The sequence below is a fragment of the Silene latifolia genome, chromosome 5 (genome assembly GCF_048544455.1).
Source record: "Silene latifolia isolate original U9 population chromosome 5, ASM4854445v1, whole genome shotgun sequence".
Classification (NCBI taxonomy): domain Eukaryota; kingdom Viridiplantae; phylum Streptophyta; class Magnoliopsida; order Caryophyllales; family Caryophyllaceae; genus Silene; species Silene latifolia.
The window spans coordinates 42,140,262-42,153,984 of NC_133530.1; the positions used below are offsets into that span (position 1 = coordinate 42,140,262).

The following is a 13,723-nucleotide window of genomic DNA, read 5'->3' on the forward strand; positions in this document are numbered from 1 at the left end:
ATTACCAAAAATTGCCCTTAGATGCCAGTCATGCCACCCGCAGAATTAAGTGATATCTATCAATCATCAGCTAAGAATAACCACGACGACAGATAATGATATTCAGTACTGTGATTAAGAAGAGAGTCGCATTCATTTGGTGGAGTAATTTGTTTTACGCATAAGCATCTCAACATTGGGGTCGGGGAACTTCCTTTTCTGATTGCCATGAGGTCTCGGTTACCATTGCTCGTCAAACTCCCTCCATGTCTCCCTGGAAACTTCAGAGAATCAATGAGCTTTGAAGATAAAAGAGACATTCCTATGAATGAAAAGTGTAGCATTGAGAACAGTACCACTATACTACTCCGTATAAGACAAGGGTTGACTATTCCCGGAACATAAACATGACGAAAACGATGATCTCATGTCACAATTTGGAACACTACCACTAATTCTTTTTAATTGTAAGTAGCAAATAGAAAACGAAATTGCCAGAGGAGATTCTTCACAACATTTATTTAGAGTGCATGCTTACACGTTCATTTGCAAAATTGCTAGTACTACTAGTTTGGTGGCCAAGGAAATCAAGAGGAACACTCCTCTTCTCTTCCATAATATCTCCTCTTGATTCTCCTCCTTATTTTTACCATTTCAATTTTCAACAACCACCCACCCTTTTCAAATTTCATACCAATAAAATCTACTTGATCTAAATCATCAAACCAAAAATATCCCATTAATTATTCTCCATTCAGCACATTCACTAATCCAAACACGTCAAAGACTAGGTGTGCATACAGTTAATTGTAACAATGAAGAAATTATGGAAGAGAGCAACTGGTCAAATCAAGGATAGAAATAGCATATTAATGTTGACCATATTGTCCAGAAATTCAAGGTACAGACAACCTGATCTTGAGTCAGCCATGATCAAAGCCACCAGCCATGATGACACCAACATCGACTACACCAACGCGCGTCGCGTTTTCGCTTGGGTCCAGACCTCGCCATCTCACTTAATGGTCTTCCTCTCGGCCTTAACCCGACGCGCAAAACGGACCCAAAACTGGGTCGTCGCTCTCAAGTCACTTATCCTTGTACACGGGGTCCTTTGTACAAAGGTCCCCGGTACAAGAAAGATTGGACGCTTACCCTTTGATCTTTCGAGTTTTGAGGATGGACAAACTCGAGATGGTTCTCGTTCCAGGACGCGCTCCCAGTTTGTCCAAGCCTATTTCGCTTTTTGCGACTTGAAGTCGGTTATACTGTCGGCCGAGCTGAGGGACGAAGTAGCGGAATCGTTGATGGAGGAGACGGAGAGAGAGAGAGACGAGGCGAGGGCGGTTTTGGTGAGGGTGCAAAGGTGGCAGGAGTTGCTGGACGCGGTTCTAGAGGTGAGGCCGATTGGGTGTGGAACCGGGACTGTCAACGACGTGACGGTCCTTGAGGTTATGGATTGCATGGTGATTGAAGTTTTTGATTTGTATAGTAAGATTTGTGATGGTATTGCTAAAGGTTTGATGAGGATTTATAAAATGAAGGCTGATAAAGATGTGGCGTCTATGGCACTTGATATATTACACAAGGCTAGTAGACAAGGCCGTGATTTGTCCGATTATTTCCATTTTTGTACAAAGCTTGGGATTTTGCATTTAACAGAATGTCCTAAAATCCAACAAATACCAGAGGATGATTTTTTCGAGCTTAAGAAGATAATCAACGGCGATACAAAAGCCGGGTCTGAAGACGACAATTACGTGAAAGATGAAAGTATGAAAGGCGCATTGGTTGTGGTGAATGAGGCGAGGGATGTCGTGGTACAAAAGCAGGGCGAAAATAAATCGTGGTTGAAGACAGTGATTTCGGATAAATGGGAGATATTTGATGAAGAGATTAGCAAAGACGGGAATGGAGCAATGGTGGTTAGAGACCCGTTTGAAGCATCTCTGAATTTTCCACCAGTAATACAATTCAAGAACTCATTGATGCCATCCGAGGATCGTCTAATGTTGTTGTAGTTGCTGTCATTGATTTTTTGTATTTGTTAATTGTTGATCGGATGTTAGTATGCTATTGTACAATGGTGGTTCAGTCATTTTAAGTTTCTCGGTAAATACGGGTCAGAGAGAGAAAAGTATGCCCATCTTTTTTCTACTGTCTTGATATTACTCTGAACTTCTGAAGATGATATTCCTTCTGTCTTAACAAAAAATGTGTTAATTACTCGTATAATGTCTGTTTATGCCAACAGAGTTGCTTTAACTTTGGAACGAGATGATACTAGACCAATCCATATCGCCTATTCATTCATCAAAAAGGTTCGAGGAATACTCCCAGTCTCCCATCACATACAACCCAGATACATGAAAAACATGATGGCATTTCTCTCTCTCATGTCTCAGGCCTCAAGTCTCGGCTCATCTACACAAATATACATAAATAGTTTTCCCCATTCATTTAGCCTAGATACTTCAGATTACTATATAGCGCTTAGTTAACTATACTCATAATACATAAACAATGCCTGCTCTCCTTTACAAAAAGGGTACCAACAACCACCAAAAATTCCCCTTAGATGCCACTGCCAATTAAGTGTGATATCAATCATCAGCTGAGAGCAACCACGACAGATATTCAGTACTGTGATTAAGAACAGAGCCGCATTCATTTGGTGGAGTGATTCTTTTACGCATAAGCATCTCCACATTGGGGCACTTTCTTTTCTGACCGCCATGAGGTCTTGATCGCCATTGCTCATCGAACTCCTCCATGTCTCCCTGGAAACATCAGAGAATCAATGAGCTTTGAAGTTCAATAAACATTCGTTTGAATGAAAGTTTAGCATTGAGAACAGTATATAAGACAAGGGTTGACTATTACCGGAACATAAACATGGCGAAACGATTTCTCATGATTGTCTCTCACATGTTTAAAGGCAAATCTCATGCCACAGTTGGGAACGCTACAAGCAAAAGGTCTGAGATTTAGATGCACTGCCTTCACATGTTGCCGCAAATTTGAACTCTGCAAAAATAAATATCAGAAAAATTCAGGAAGGCGTCCTATGAAACAAAACAATACACAAACTGGCAACTGCATACTGGTGAAATTCTTACAGTGGTAAAAGAACGATTGCATCCCTCAAAATTGCATTTCAAAACTTCGTTTGTGTTATTGTCATGAGATTGAAGGTGCCGCTTGTAATTCTTTCTTAAATGATTTGACCCACAAACTTCACAGATTATATATTGGTGGCAAGATCTCATATGATCCCTAAGGTACTCCCGGTTCACAAAGGCTTTCATACAGTTAGGATCAGCACAAAATGCTTCAGAAGATTCAACTGCAAACGAGAACACTTTTCAGACTATTTCACAGAAGAAGCATGAATAGCCAGAATGGCCCAGAAAATTACAAGTCTAGAACAACGCTTACCATGGCACTCCTCATGTTTTTGCAACTGGGATGCATACTTAAACTCTTTCCCACACCCGGTTTTCTGACAAATATGTCTCTTTTCTTCCTCGTGCACATCAGTAGGACCAGGTTTTCCTTCATGAAATTCCTTCAAGTGCCGAGCAATATTCCCATGAATAGTAAACTCCTTAGTACAGTTATCAGCGGGACATTTAAACAGCTTTCCATCATGCTGAATTAGGTGTCGATTCAAGTGGTCTTTCCTTCTGTAACTAGCATTGCAGTCATCAACTGGGCAAACAAAAGGCCTCTGCAAGAAAAGAGGGTTTAGGACAACTGCGGTTTTCAGATTTGCATATAAACTGAAAAGACAATCATCGAGGAAAAGTGAGCAGGTGGAGAAACACAGTAACGGTCAAACCTCAAGAGTGCGTGAAAGAGGCTTCACTTGACGGAGCTTCTCAGGAGGTCCCCCGTCCTGATACTAGTCCAGTCAAGAATAAGTACTTTATAAGCCTCCTCGCATTTTGGAGTTCTCTCCAAGGGATCCAATGCTTCACACACTTTCAATTAACTTCAATATCTGCCAAATCAACATTAATCAGCTGTGTCACGCAAATCAAGCTCAAAAGACATGAACCAACCATAGCATCAAAGAACCATCCCATTCACTAACCCAAATACTTAATATTCCTTGTATAATCCATCTATCCATTTTCACAATGCCCTGTTTGTCACTCCCCATCATAACCAACATCATCATCATTCATGAGTTCACAACCCTTTATTGAATCCATACTTGATAGTTGATACCAATCACAACTCATTTAAGTGAAATCAAAACATCGTTATCGTCACAGCTCCTACAACCAACATTATTAAGCAAACTAGCTAGCTAATCCACTGTTTACAGCGATTTTCAATTCGATAAAAATCTAATAGATTATTACATCGCCTTTATTTCAAACAAAATCAGTTTTACACATACGAATCCTTAAAACACCATCATACCGACCTTTTTATACAGTAACGTTATAATGAGACCGTCTCATACAAAAACGAGTGTTATAAGTTTATAACAACCATATCCAAATCCCGAAAACACCAGTATATATACCAATAATACAGTAAATGTCTACAAATTTAAAAACCTACAAGATAAACAAATCAAATTAAACAGCAAGTACCTCAAAAGAGTGAGAAAGTAAGTGTTGTTTCAAATGAGCAGGTTTCTTAAAACTAACACCACATTCTTCACATGTGTTATTACCCTTTTGCCCCTCACATTCACCACCTTCCATTTCCTTCATCTTTTCCATCTCCTCCTGAAAATCCAATCAAAACCCATTAAACCCAGAAAATAATTAAGAAGATATGATAAGATCACACAGAAAAATAAACAAAATAGAAGAATACCGGATGTTCGGAGAGAATATGTTTGGTTATTAGGGTTTTCTTGGATCTACAAGTACCGCAAAATTGACAGTAGTATCGACGAATGTCTCTGAAAATGGGACCATTTCTTTGTTTAACTTCTCCTTCCATGGATGTCACCTTTCTGAGCAGTTGATAAGAGTGAATGGAGACGATGCAACGCGAATTAGGGATTTCTAATTTCGGCAGCACAGAGTTATAATTTGATGGGTTAGGGTTTATGTTTTTTTGTTTGGTCTTAACCATCCGGTAATCCGAACCACATTGGACCGACTAATCCAGATTTCGGGGCAAGTCCAAGGATTACGATATTTAAACCCCTCCCAATCGCAGTTGTGGGGGATCGATCCGCAAACCTCTCTACCAAGAGCAGCCCCATGCTACCACTGCGCCAACCAACGATTGATATGTGTTAGGGTTTATGTTAATGCAATCGTGAGTGTCTGATTTTGGACTAGAGCTCGCACAAAATGACCGGACCTGGTAACATGACATGAACCTGACGTCCAGACGCGAGTTAGCGGGTTTAAATTAAGACATTTTAATACATTCAAGTAATTGAACTGCACAAACCCAATATAAAAGTAAAATAGAGTTAAGATGATACTTGACAAAAGATAGGCTTTGGAATGTTTGTGATGATTCTATTGACTACACAACGTTACTCATACAACCCTAATCGGTTTAGGAAACCGTATCGACCCATATAACATATTTACCATAATACAAGATATCCAACACATATACTACGACCACCTTATAATACAATATATATTATTCCGTAACACCCCCCTCAAGTCGGAACGTGGGCATCAAACACGCCTGACTTGGACAACAAAAACTCAAACTGACGACTACTAAGAGCTTTTGTGAGAATATCAGCAACCTGCTCAGACGTATGAACATACGAGGGGCAAATAACACCATCATTAATAGCATCGCGCACAAGATGACAATCCACTTCAATATGCTTTGTACGCTCGTGAAACACAGGATTACGAGCAATAGACAATGCAGACTGACTATCACAATACAGTACAGCTGGCCGAGTAACTGAAATACGGAGAAAACGAAATAAACCACGCAACCACTTAACCTCACAAGTAGCAGCTGCCATTGCACGATACTCAGCCTCAGCAGATGAACACGACATTGTAGGCTGTTTCTTCGTCTTCCAAGAAATCGGACAGTCACCCAGAAACACAAAATAAGCTGTTAAAGAACGACGAGAAAGAGGACAACTCGCATAATCCGCATCACAATAAATAGACAACTCCAAATTATTGCTGGTGCGAAATAAAAGGCCCTGACCAGGACACTTCTTCTTGAACAATGGCAGCATAGGCGCGATTAAGAGACGAAAGAGGCTCCTGCATCAACAAATTGGAACGAACAGTATTGTACTGAGGGTTGAGTCCCATAAGAAAATCGTGCACCTTGCCTTCATCACGCTTCTTATCCAATTTGCCATTAATGTTGCACTTGCAACCACGACATTCACACGTGGGATTGCGATCGTATTTATTGAGTTTATCCCAAAATTTCTTCAAATGACCATAGTACTCGGACACGGGCTCCTTCTCATTCTGCTTACACGACTTGATGGAGCCTTTGACACGGTGAAGCTTCGGTCCATTACCCACACTAAACCGTTGTTCAATATCTTCCCACAAAACTCTTGCATCATCAACATACGTTAACGTTGAACCCAACGCGGGTTCGATAACATTGAAAATCCAATTAACAACCATCGCGTTTACCATGTACCAATCTTCACAATCCTCCGACGTATCACTGGGCTTCTTGATAGTACCATCAATGAATCCTGTCTTCTTCCTGGCACGTAGGGCACTACACAACTTCATGGACCACTCATCGTAATTATCACCATTCAACATGACTTGTACGACTTTATCACCAAGTTTATCGCCTGGCCCTAGGAAGTAAGGACTAATGGAGGTTTTGTGTTCTGTTTTGGACGGGTCTCCGTCTTTCACCATGATTGCGATCGGAAAAAATCTACCGCTGACACACTTAATTGGCTCTGATGCCTGTAGATACCCAGTATCTGCTAAGACTCCAACAAACACCCGATGATTATCGGACTACAACACGTTTTGGAATCGCGGCGTTTGATCGACAGTTTGTGTACAACTTTACGTCGGAAAACTTAAAACGATTTCGAAAATAAAACATTTCAAAAATACCTGGAGTGTTTAATGTACGATGACGGGGTCGCAATGACACTAACTAGAGTCAAAACCGGCACCGGACCAAAAACGACTCAAAAATTCAAATCCCGACTCCAACAACGAGTCAAACCGAGTCAACCACCAAAAACAAACATTTCAAACCTTCTACCTTAAGTTTTCCCGGATTCATGAATGGTCAAGTACCAAACATGTGACTACAAAACCTAGGATAGAACAAATCATGATTGCGTTTGTTGTGAAAGTGACAACACAGCTCGAAGACCCGCGACGTGGCTCGCGCCTCTTTGAGCAGCCCAAGTGGCCACGTCGCTCAAAACTCACACAACCACTCATTCTCCTATAAATACCCCTCAAATGCCACCCATTTGAGAGTTACGCGAGTGTCCGCCCCCTCTTTTCTCCCTTAAAATTCTCGACTCGACTTCTTAAGTCACAATCCGACGCGTATTTACGACCTACCGATCGTAAACACGAGCCTTACACATTGTTTGGTACCGTCATCGTGCATTAAACCACTTGACCGACCACTTCGACCACTAAACCATCACTAAACTTTTAAAACACTCTTTTACTTACCAAAACGGTTTTAAACCGAGTTTTTTTCGATCAAACGAGTTGTCACACTTACGTTGGTCACTCGCCATAACCAAACATGTAAGTATGAGGGTGTAAAAATCCTCTTTCATTATGTTTTCATTTGTTTCATGACTCTAACATGCTAAAACATGCATAACATGAACCAAAACATGGAATAAACGAGCCAAAACCGATTTTTGGTCCGAGGCGGGCCCCTTAGGTCGCCAACTGGCCCGCGCCTAAATGGGGTATTCAGACCAGAGATCAACCGTGTTTGTTCTCGTCATTTCCCTTAATCCATTTTTCATATTTGTAATCGGTTTTTACCATTTCAAGTATTTTCGAAACCTTTTTGTTTCATTTCACATGTTTTAACCATAAAGCATTTTTCACCCTTGGTTCCTCATACCATGACGGTTGAATCCGTATTTCGGTGATAATATTTGGTTAATGACATTTAGAAGGTATTTTAAAGCCTTTTATTTCATTTCTTTACATTTCCAAACAAACATGTTAGTCACCAACACAAAATCATCCTTAGTTCTACATACCATGCCGGATTTTAACCCGGGTACGATGACGAGTATCGACTAATTACATTCAAATGGACTTAAAACAATTAGTCCATAATCATTTTTCAAAACTATTCATGTCAAGTTTGTCAAATCGAACCCGACACCGAATATTACCAAATAATGATGATTATTCGAGTCTAGTTCTTCAAATCAACAAATGCGGTCTAAACGACCCTTTCAAATCAAACCGGGTTCAAATACCCATTTTCAACACATTTTATAACGTTTTCTAAAAGGTCAGAACACGACACATAAATTGTGGGCTAACCCGCGCCTAAACAGGCTCTTCATTTCTCATTTTCAAAACCAGAGGGAGGCCCCTTACACCGCCGGCTGGCTCGCGCCTCATGTAGCCGTCTGCACAGGCTGTTCCTTCAAAGATCGTCTAGGACGATCCCGACTCCGATTAACCCGGATATAGGACGGATCAGACGACTGTTCAAACCATATTTGCAAAACGCCTTACTAAGACAAATGGAACATGTTATCCACCCTAAACCTAATACGGTAAATGGATGTTTAATTTCCGTCTTGCATGCAAATCAACCATTAATCCAACTCGACATCTTATACTTGATACTTGGATTAAATCAACCGACTTAGAAAGCTCTCACATGTTAGGTTTAAATTATTGGATGCGCATTCATGCATTTAAACCGTTTTATCAACTTTTGCATTCAACCAACCAAGATCGATTAGTAGAGGCCGCTAAAGGCGGGCGGGATTAAGTGTCTGATTAAAGAGCTTCCCAATACGTACCTTCACCTCTTACTCAGAAATTTTGGATAGTGGACGACCTTATCCAGGGCGTACGAGAGTCATTCTAGAGATATGATGCTAAAGAGGGACGATTTCCTTATCTTTAGTACCTATGTCAAACGCTGCTTTGTGCTTCGATTTGACCGAGGTATAAAGTGGATTTCGAACGGGTTCCAGGCATCCCACAAATGCTTGGTGGCGACTCCGAACAATTCTAATCGTTTCGAGACCCTTACCGAGACGAAATCGACCAATCTAAAACGATCCGGTCGAAAGCACCTTTACGCCGCCGAGCGTGGCTTTCAAAAAGACCGCTGTATGTCCGCAGATCGAACCGGACCTGCAGGTGGGCCATGTCCACAGATTGGCGACTCCGCTGGGGAGAACTAGGACACTTACGTCTTTGCGATCCCTAGATGGTGAGACTCGAACGAGGTCTTGGTTGGAATGCATTAATTGATATTACGGTCACGGTCGGGTTCCTTGTCCGGGCCCACAACCTAACCCTTTTCGACCAATTGGCTCATTTCGTCGGCATGAGTTTTCTCATCCCCGCGTTTCGAATCCCGATTGAGTCAAGCATACCGTTGACGTTACACATTTCTGTTTCGTCAAAGAGCTTTCGTCACTTTCGGACACGAGGCTAGGGCACCCTCCTTACACATTTTGTTTGGATTGGTATCCCTCTCGCAAATCGGGGTTTGATTGCTTGGTGTGTAACCCACCCTTTTAAGTCAAAACCCATGTCAGCATAATGCATAATATAATGAACTGTGAGTGCTTATGTGCTATCTGATCATAAGTCCTTCCGTGTCATTTTCAAACTTTCAAAAACACCCTTTTCGCGCCGTTATAATGGCCATTTCAAACCTCGGTCTTTCGCCGACTGATGCACGCCTTTCTAGGTCGTCGTAATGACGATTTTCAAACTCGGTTTTGTATAACCATTTCAACACACCTTTTTAGGCCGTCGTAATGACGATTTTCAAACTCGGTTTTGTATAACCATTTCAACACGCCTTTCTAAGTCGTCGTAATGACGATTTTCAAACTCGGTTTTGTATAACCATTTCAACACGCCTTTTTAGGCCGTCGTAATGACGATTTTCAAACTCGGTTTTGTATAACCATTTCAACACGCCTTTCTAGGCCGTCGTAATGACGATTTTCAAACCCGATTTTGTATAACCATTTCAAAATCACCTTTTTACGCCGTTATAATCGCCGCGTCTAGACACGGACTTTAACCCGTTTCGCGCCGACAATGGCTCTTTCAAAACCCGAGAAAAGCACACACCCTTTTCTCGAGACACTTTCGGGATCCCGAGGACCATGCACCGTCCCCGAGACCTCTTCAAACATTTCAAACTCGATTTTCAAAACATTCAATTTTGAATTTCAAAAACCGTCTTGGCAAACGATGCACTGTTTTCCGAGCCGACTCAAACTCAAACCGTCTTTTGCAAATAAACTTAAGACGACCTTTTCAACTGATCAATTTGCGGAGATCTCTATCTTCGGAAGCCGTCCATTAAAACGGCAAATGAATCTTTTTGAAAATTCCTATTTTCGAAAATTTCAGTCCACCATTCCAATTCCGCCTCGTGTCTATCGAGTCAAAGAAAACGTACTTATGGGTCTTTACTTATGAGTCGTCTCACCACGAGACCCGTCCAATGGCGTCGCGCCGTCATGATTGGACTCGTGTCAAAGGTTCGGTCAAACACCGTCACGTCATAAATCGAGTCAGCACCGAGGGACCACACACGGTCGCCCCCGTCTTGTTGAGTCCGATCTTTGTCTTGTCCTTTGCGTTGTCTGCGTTCAGTCTTGGAACCATGTCGGATTGAGTTGTAATGTGAGCCGTTTTTCTGCCTCAGAGCCATGGCCCTGTCTTCAGCTTCGTCCAGCAACAACAATGATAACAACAGAGATGTCACAACTGATCAGCTAGCCAGCCTACTTACCGCTCTTAAGGTCACCCTGGATCGCGTCGAGACTTGTATCGACGCCCTGAAGAACAAGGAAACTGGGGAACACAATACCCCACCTCTGACTGAAACTGAGAAGAGGCTGAAACTCTTGGAAGAACAGCTCCTAGCCCGGGGTAACAACATCCATCTTGAAAACAACCAAAGGTTCGAGCCTGTTGGGGACCAGTTACCTGGCAACTTCACCCTGACTGATGTGCCTAAGTTCAAGAGAGTGGAGGACCCACTCAACCATATCCGTGCTTTCAAAGACTACATGGCCATTAAGGGGGTCAAACAGGAGCTTTTTACCCGGATCTTCCCATCCTCTTTGGAGCCGATTCCTCGCCAATGGTACTACTCCTTGGACCCGAAAAACCTTACTACTTGGGATGAGATCGCAGTTGAGTTTGCCAAACAGTATGCCGACAACGTCGAAATCCAGGCCAACACCCGTACTCTCGAGGTGTTAACCTAAAACGACAAGGAAGGGTTCACTGAGTTCCTAACCCGCTGGAGGAGGGTGAGTACTCAATTGGTCAGTAAGCCGAGTGAATCAACTATGGTCGAGAAGTTTGTCAACAATCTCCGTCCGGTTTATGCCAACCTACTGAGGTATCAGAATATCAAAACTTTTCAAGATCTGTAGATTCTGGGGACACGTATTGAGGACGACCTCCGAAAGGGTGTCTTAGCAAAGACCACTGGCAGGGGTTACCAGGGATCCACCTCAACCGGATCTCGCCCTTACGGTCAGACAAACAAGATTGATGAGGTCAACCTCGTCGAACCATCTGCCAAGAAAACCGAGCGCCCCCAGAGAGTGTTCACCAACATAGGGTCGACTTATGCAAGTGCCCTGAAAAGGCTCATGGACCAAGGGATGCTACAACCGATCGGACCCACCCCGGATCCGACCGACGCCAAGAAGTCCCGATTTTGGAACCCCAACGCCTACTGTCAGTATCATCGAGGGAAAGGGCATGATACCGAAAATTAATTCAAACTCAAGCACCTCATTCAAGACATGATTGAGAAGGGAGATTTGCCTATACCCCCACCAACTAAGCCGAACAACAAGACGAATCCTCTGGGAATTCATGCCATCTCTGACGATGAGCCGACTCTAGACTGCTCCCACCTCATCTTGCCGATTGACGACGAGGTGAATGTTCTGGAAAAGGATCCTTCAGACGGAGTGTTTGTGTTTAGTGCTGCCACTATGCTCACTATGTTTCAACAAGTTGAAGAGGCCATAGCCAGCCTCTCTGAAAAAATCACCCGACTCGATGACGCCTATCGTCGACTCATCTTCAATCCCCCAACACCGCGCCCGAGGGAGAATTCCCCAAGCATTCAAAACTACCCACCCCAGGATGGATTGCTCCCGCGACCATTCTGGCATAGACCTCATGAAAATCACCTTCAAAATAACTACCCTCAAAATAACTACCCCCATAAAAATCGCCCTCACAAAAATATCCCCCACAAGAACTACCCACCGAGGAATACCCCTCCAAGGTATCCTTGAGACTCTGAAATTAACGGCATATGGAGGGATGATGTTGAGGATGTCTATATCCTCCCAGGGAAGGAGAAGCGGGCGAAAGAAATCGGACATCTCACCCGGTCCGGACGTCCCTATCAAAATCCGAGCAACCCAACAGTCGTTCCAACAACGAATGACCAAGTCGTCCCGGAAGTGGACACTCAACCAAAGGCCCCCGAGAACTCAATCCCGAAACAGCTCCAGAAAGCAAAAGCCGAAATCTCAATTTAGCAGCTGATCGCAACGTCTTTTGAGCATCGACAGGCCTTGCTGCAGGACTTGGGAAAATTAACCGTGCCCTCCACCTCTTCCTCAGAAGATATAGTGGCACACATGACGAGGGACGCCCCTGATCTGAGTAACCCAGTCGTCTTCTCCGACGAGGACATCCCTCAATTCGGAGCCAATCATAACCTGGCCCTGTACATCACCGTACAATGCCTCCAAAAGAATATACCAATGGTCCTCGTGGATGACGGTTCCACCGTGAATGTCATCCCTCTCAAAATTGCCCACAGGCTGGGTGTCAAGGAATCTGATTTGATCCCAACAAATCAAGGAGTACGCGCCTACGACGGCACTCGTCGCAAGGTCGCTGGGCTAGTCACTTTGACCGTCGCAACCGGACCCTTAGAAAGACAAACCAGTTTTCAAGTGGTCGACATCGATACGTCCTTCAACATGCTCCTGGGACGTCCCTGGATTCACGCCGTCAAGGCGGTCACATCAACGCTCCACTAGAAGATCAGGGTCCCCTTCAACGGGAAAACGATCACGATTCCCGCTTTCCCAATCAAGGCAGTTATGAGAAGGGGGATAGCCTCCCAAGCCATTGAAGAGGACGACAATGAAATGTGGGGTTTTCAAGCCGTAAATGCCATAACTAATGAATCGGCAACCTCTGAGTGTGACCCGTTCACCAACCTCACGGTCAACCGTATCATGATGCGTCAGGGTTACTTCCCGGGTTTGCCGCTCAATCCACTAAAGGACCCATTGCCTCCCTTAAAACAGGTTAAGGTCCCCAACATTCCCTTTGGACTGGGGTACGAACCTACTGACCAAGATATCCTGGAGATGAACCTCCTAATCCGAAAACGCAAGAAGCACGAAGTCATCCTCCGTCCCTACCACCTGACTCTCAACGGATACTTTGTCCCCGAGGGAGAGTCTGAACTATACCGCGGCTTTCCGGAGCCAATCTATGACTCTGTGGCCAGGGCTAGATACCCGGGGAGTGGAAGTCTT

General features: G+C 43.4%; 3 protein-coding genes across 3 annotated transcripts; 1 reads left to right on the forward strand and 2 right to left on the reverse strand.

Annotated features, from left to right (window-relative positions):
* The first annotated feature begins 794 nt into the window (after nucleotides 1–794).
* Nucleotides 795–2,000, forward strand: LOC141655282 (putative clathrin assembly protein At1g25240). Its single transcript, XM_074462368.1, has one exon. It carries the CDS (start codon nucleotides 795–797, stop codon nucleotides 1,998–2,000), a length of 1,206 nt encoding a protein of 401 aa, XP_074318469.1.
* A 265-nt stretch (nucleotides 2,001–2,265) lies between these two features.
* On the reverse strand, nucleotides 2,266–5,064 carry LOC141657335 (transcription factor IIIA-like). Its single transcript, XM_074464524.1, has 6 exons — nucleotides 4,816–5,064; nucleotides 4,587–4,724; nucleotides 3,418–3,709; nucleotides 3,099–3,325; nucleotides 2,863–3,006; nucleotides 2,266–2,759 (listed from the first exon to the last, which is right to left on the reverse strand). Exons 1-6 carry the CDS (start codon nucleotides 4,942–4,944, stop codon nucleotides 2,583–2,585), a joined length of 1,107 nt encoding a protein of 368 aa, XP_074320625.1. The 5' UTR covers nucleotides 4,945–5,064; the 3' UTR covers nucleotides 2,266–2,582.
* A 1,049-nt stretch (nucleotides 5,065–6,113) lies between these two features.
* Nucleotides 6,114–6,833, reverse strand: LOC141655283 (uncharacterized). Its single transcript, XM_074462370.1, has one exon. The coding sequence runs from the start codon at nucleotides 6,831–6,833 to the stop codon at nucleotides 6,114–6,116; it is 720 nt and encodes a 239-aa protein (XP_074318471.1).
* Nucleotides 6,834–13,723: the final 6,890 nt, after the last annotated feature.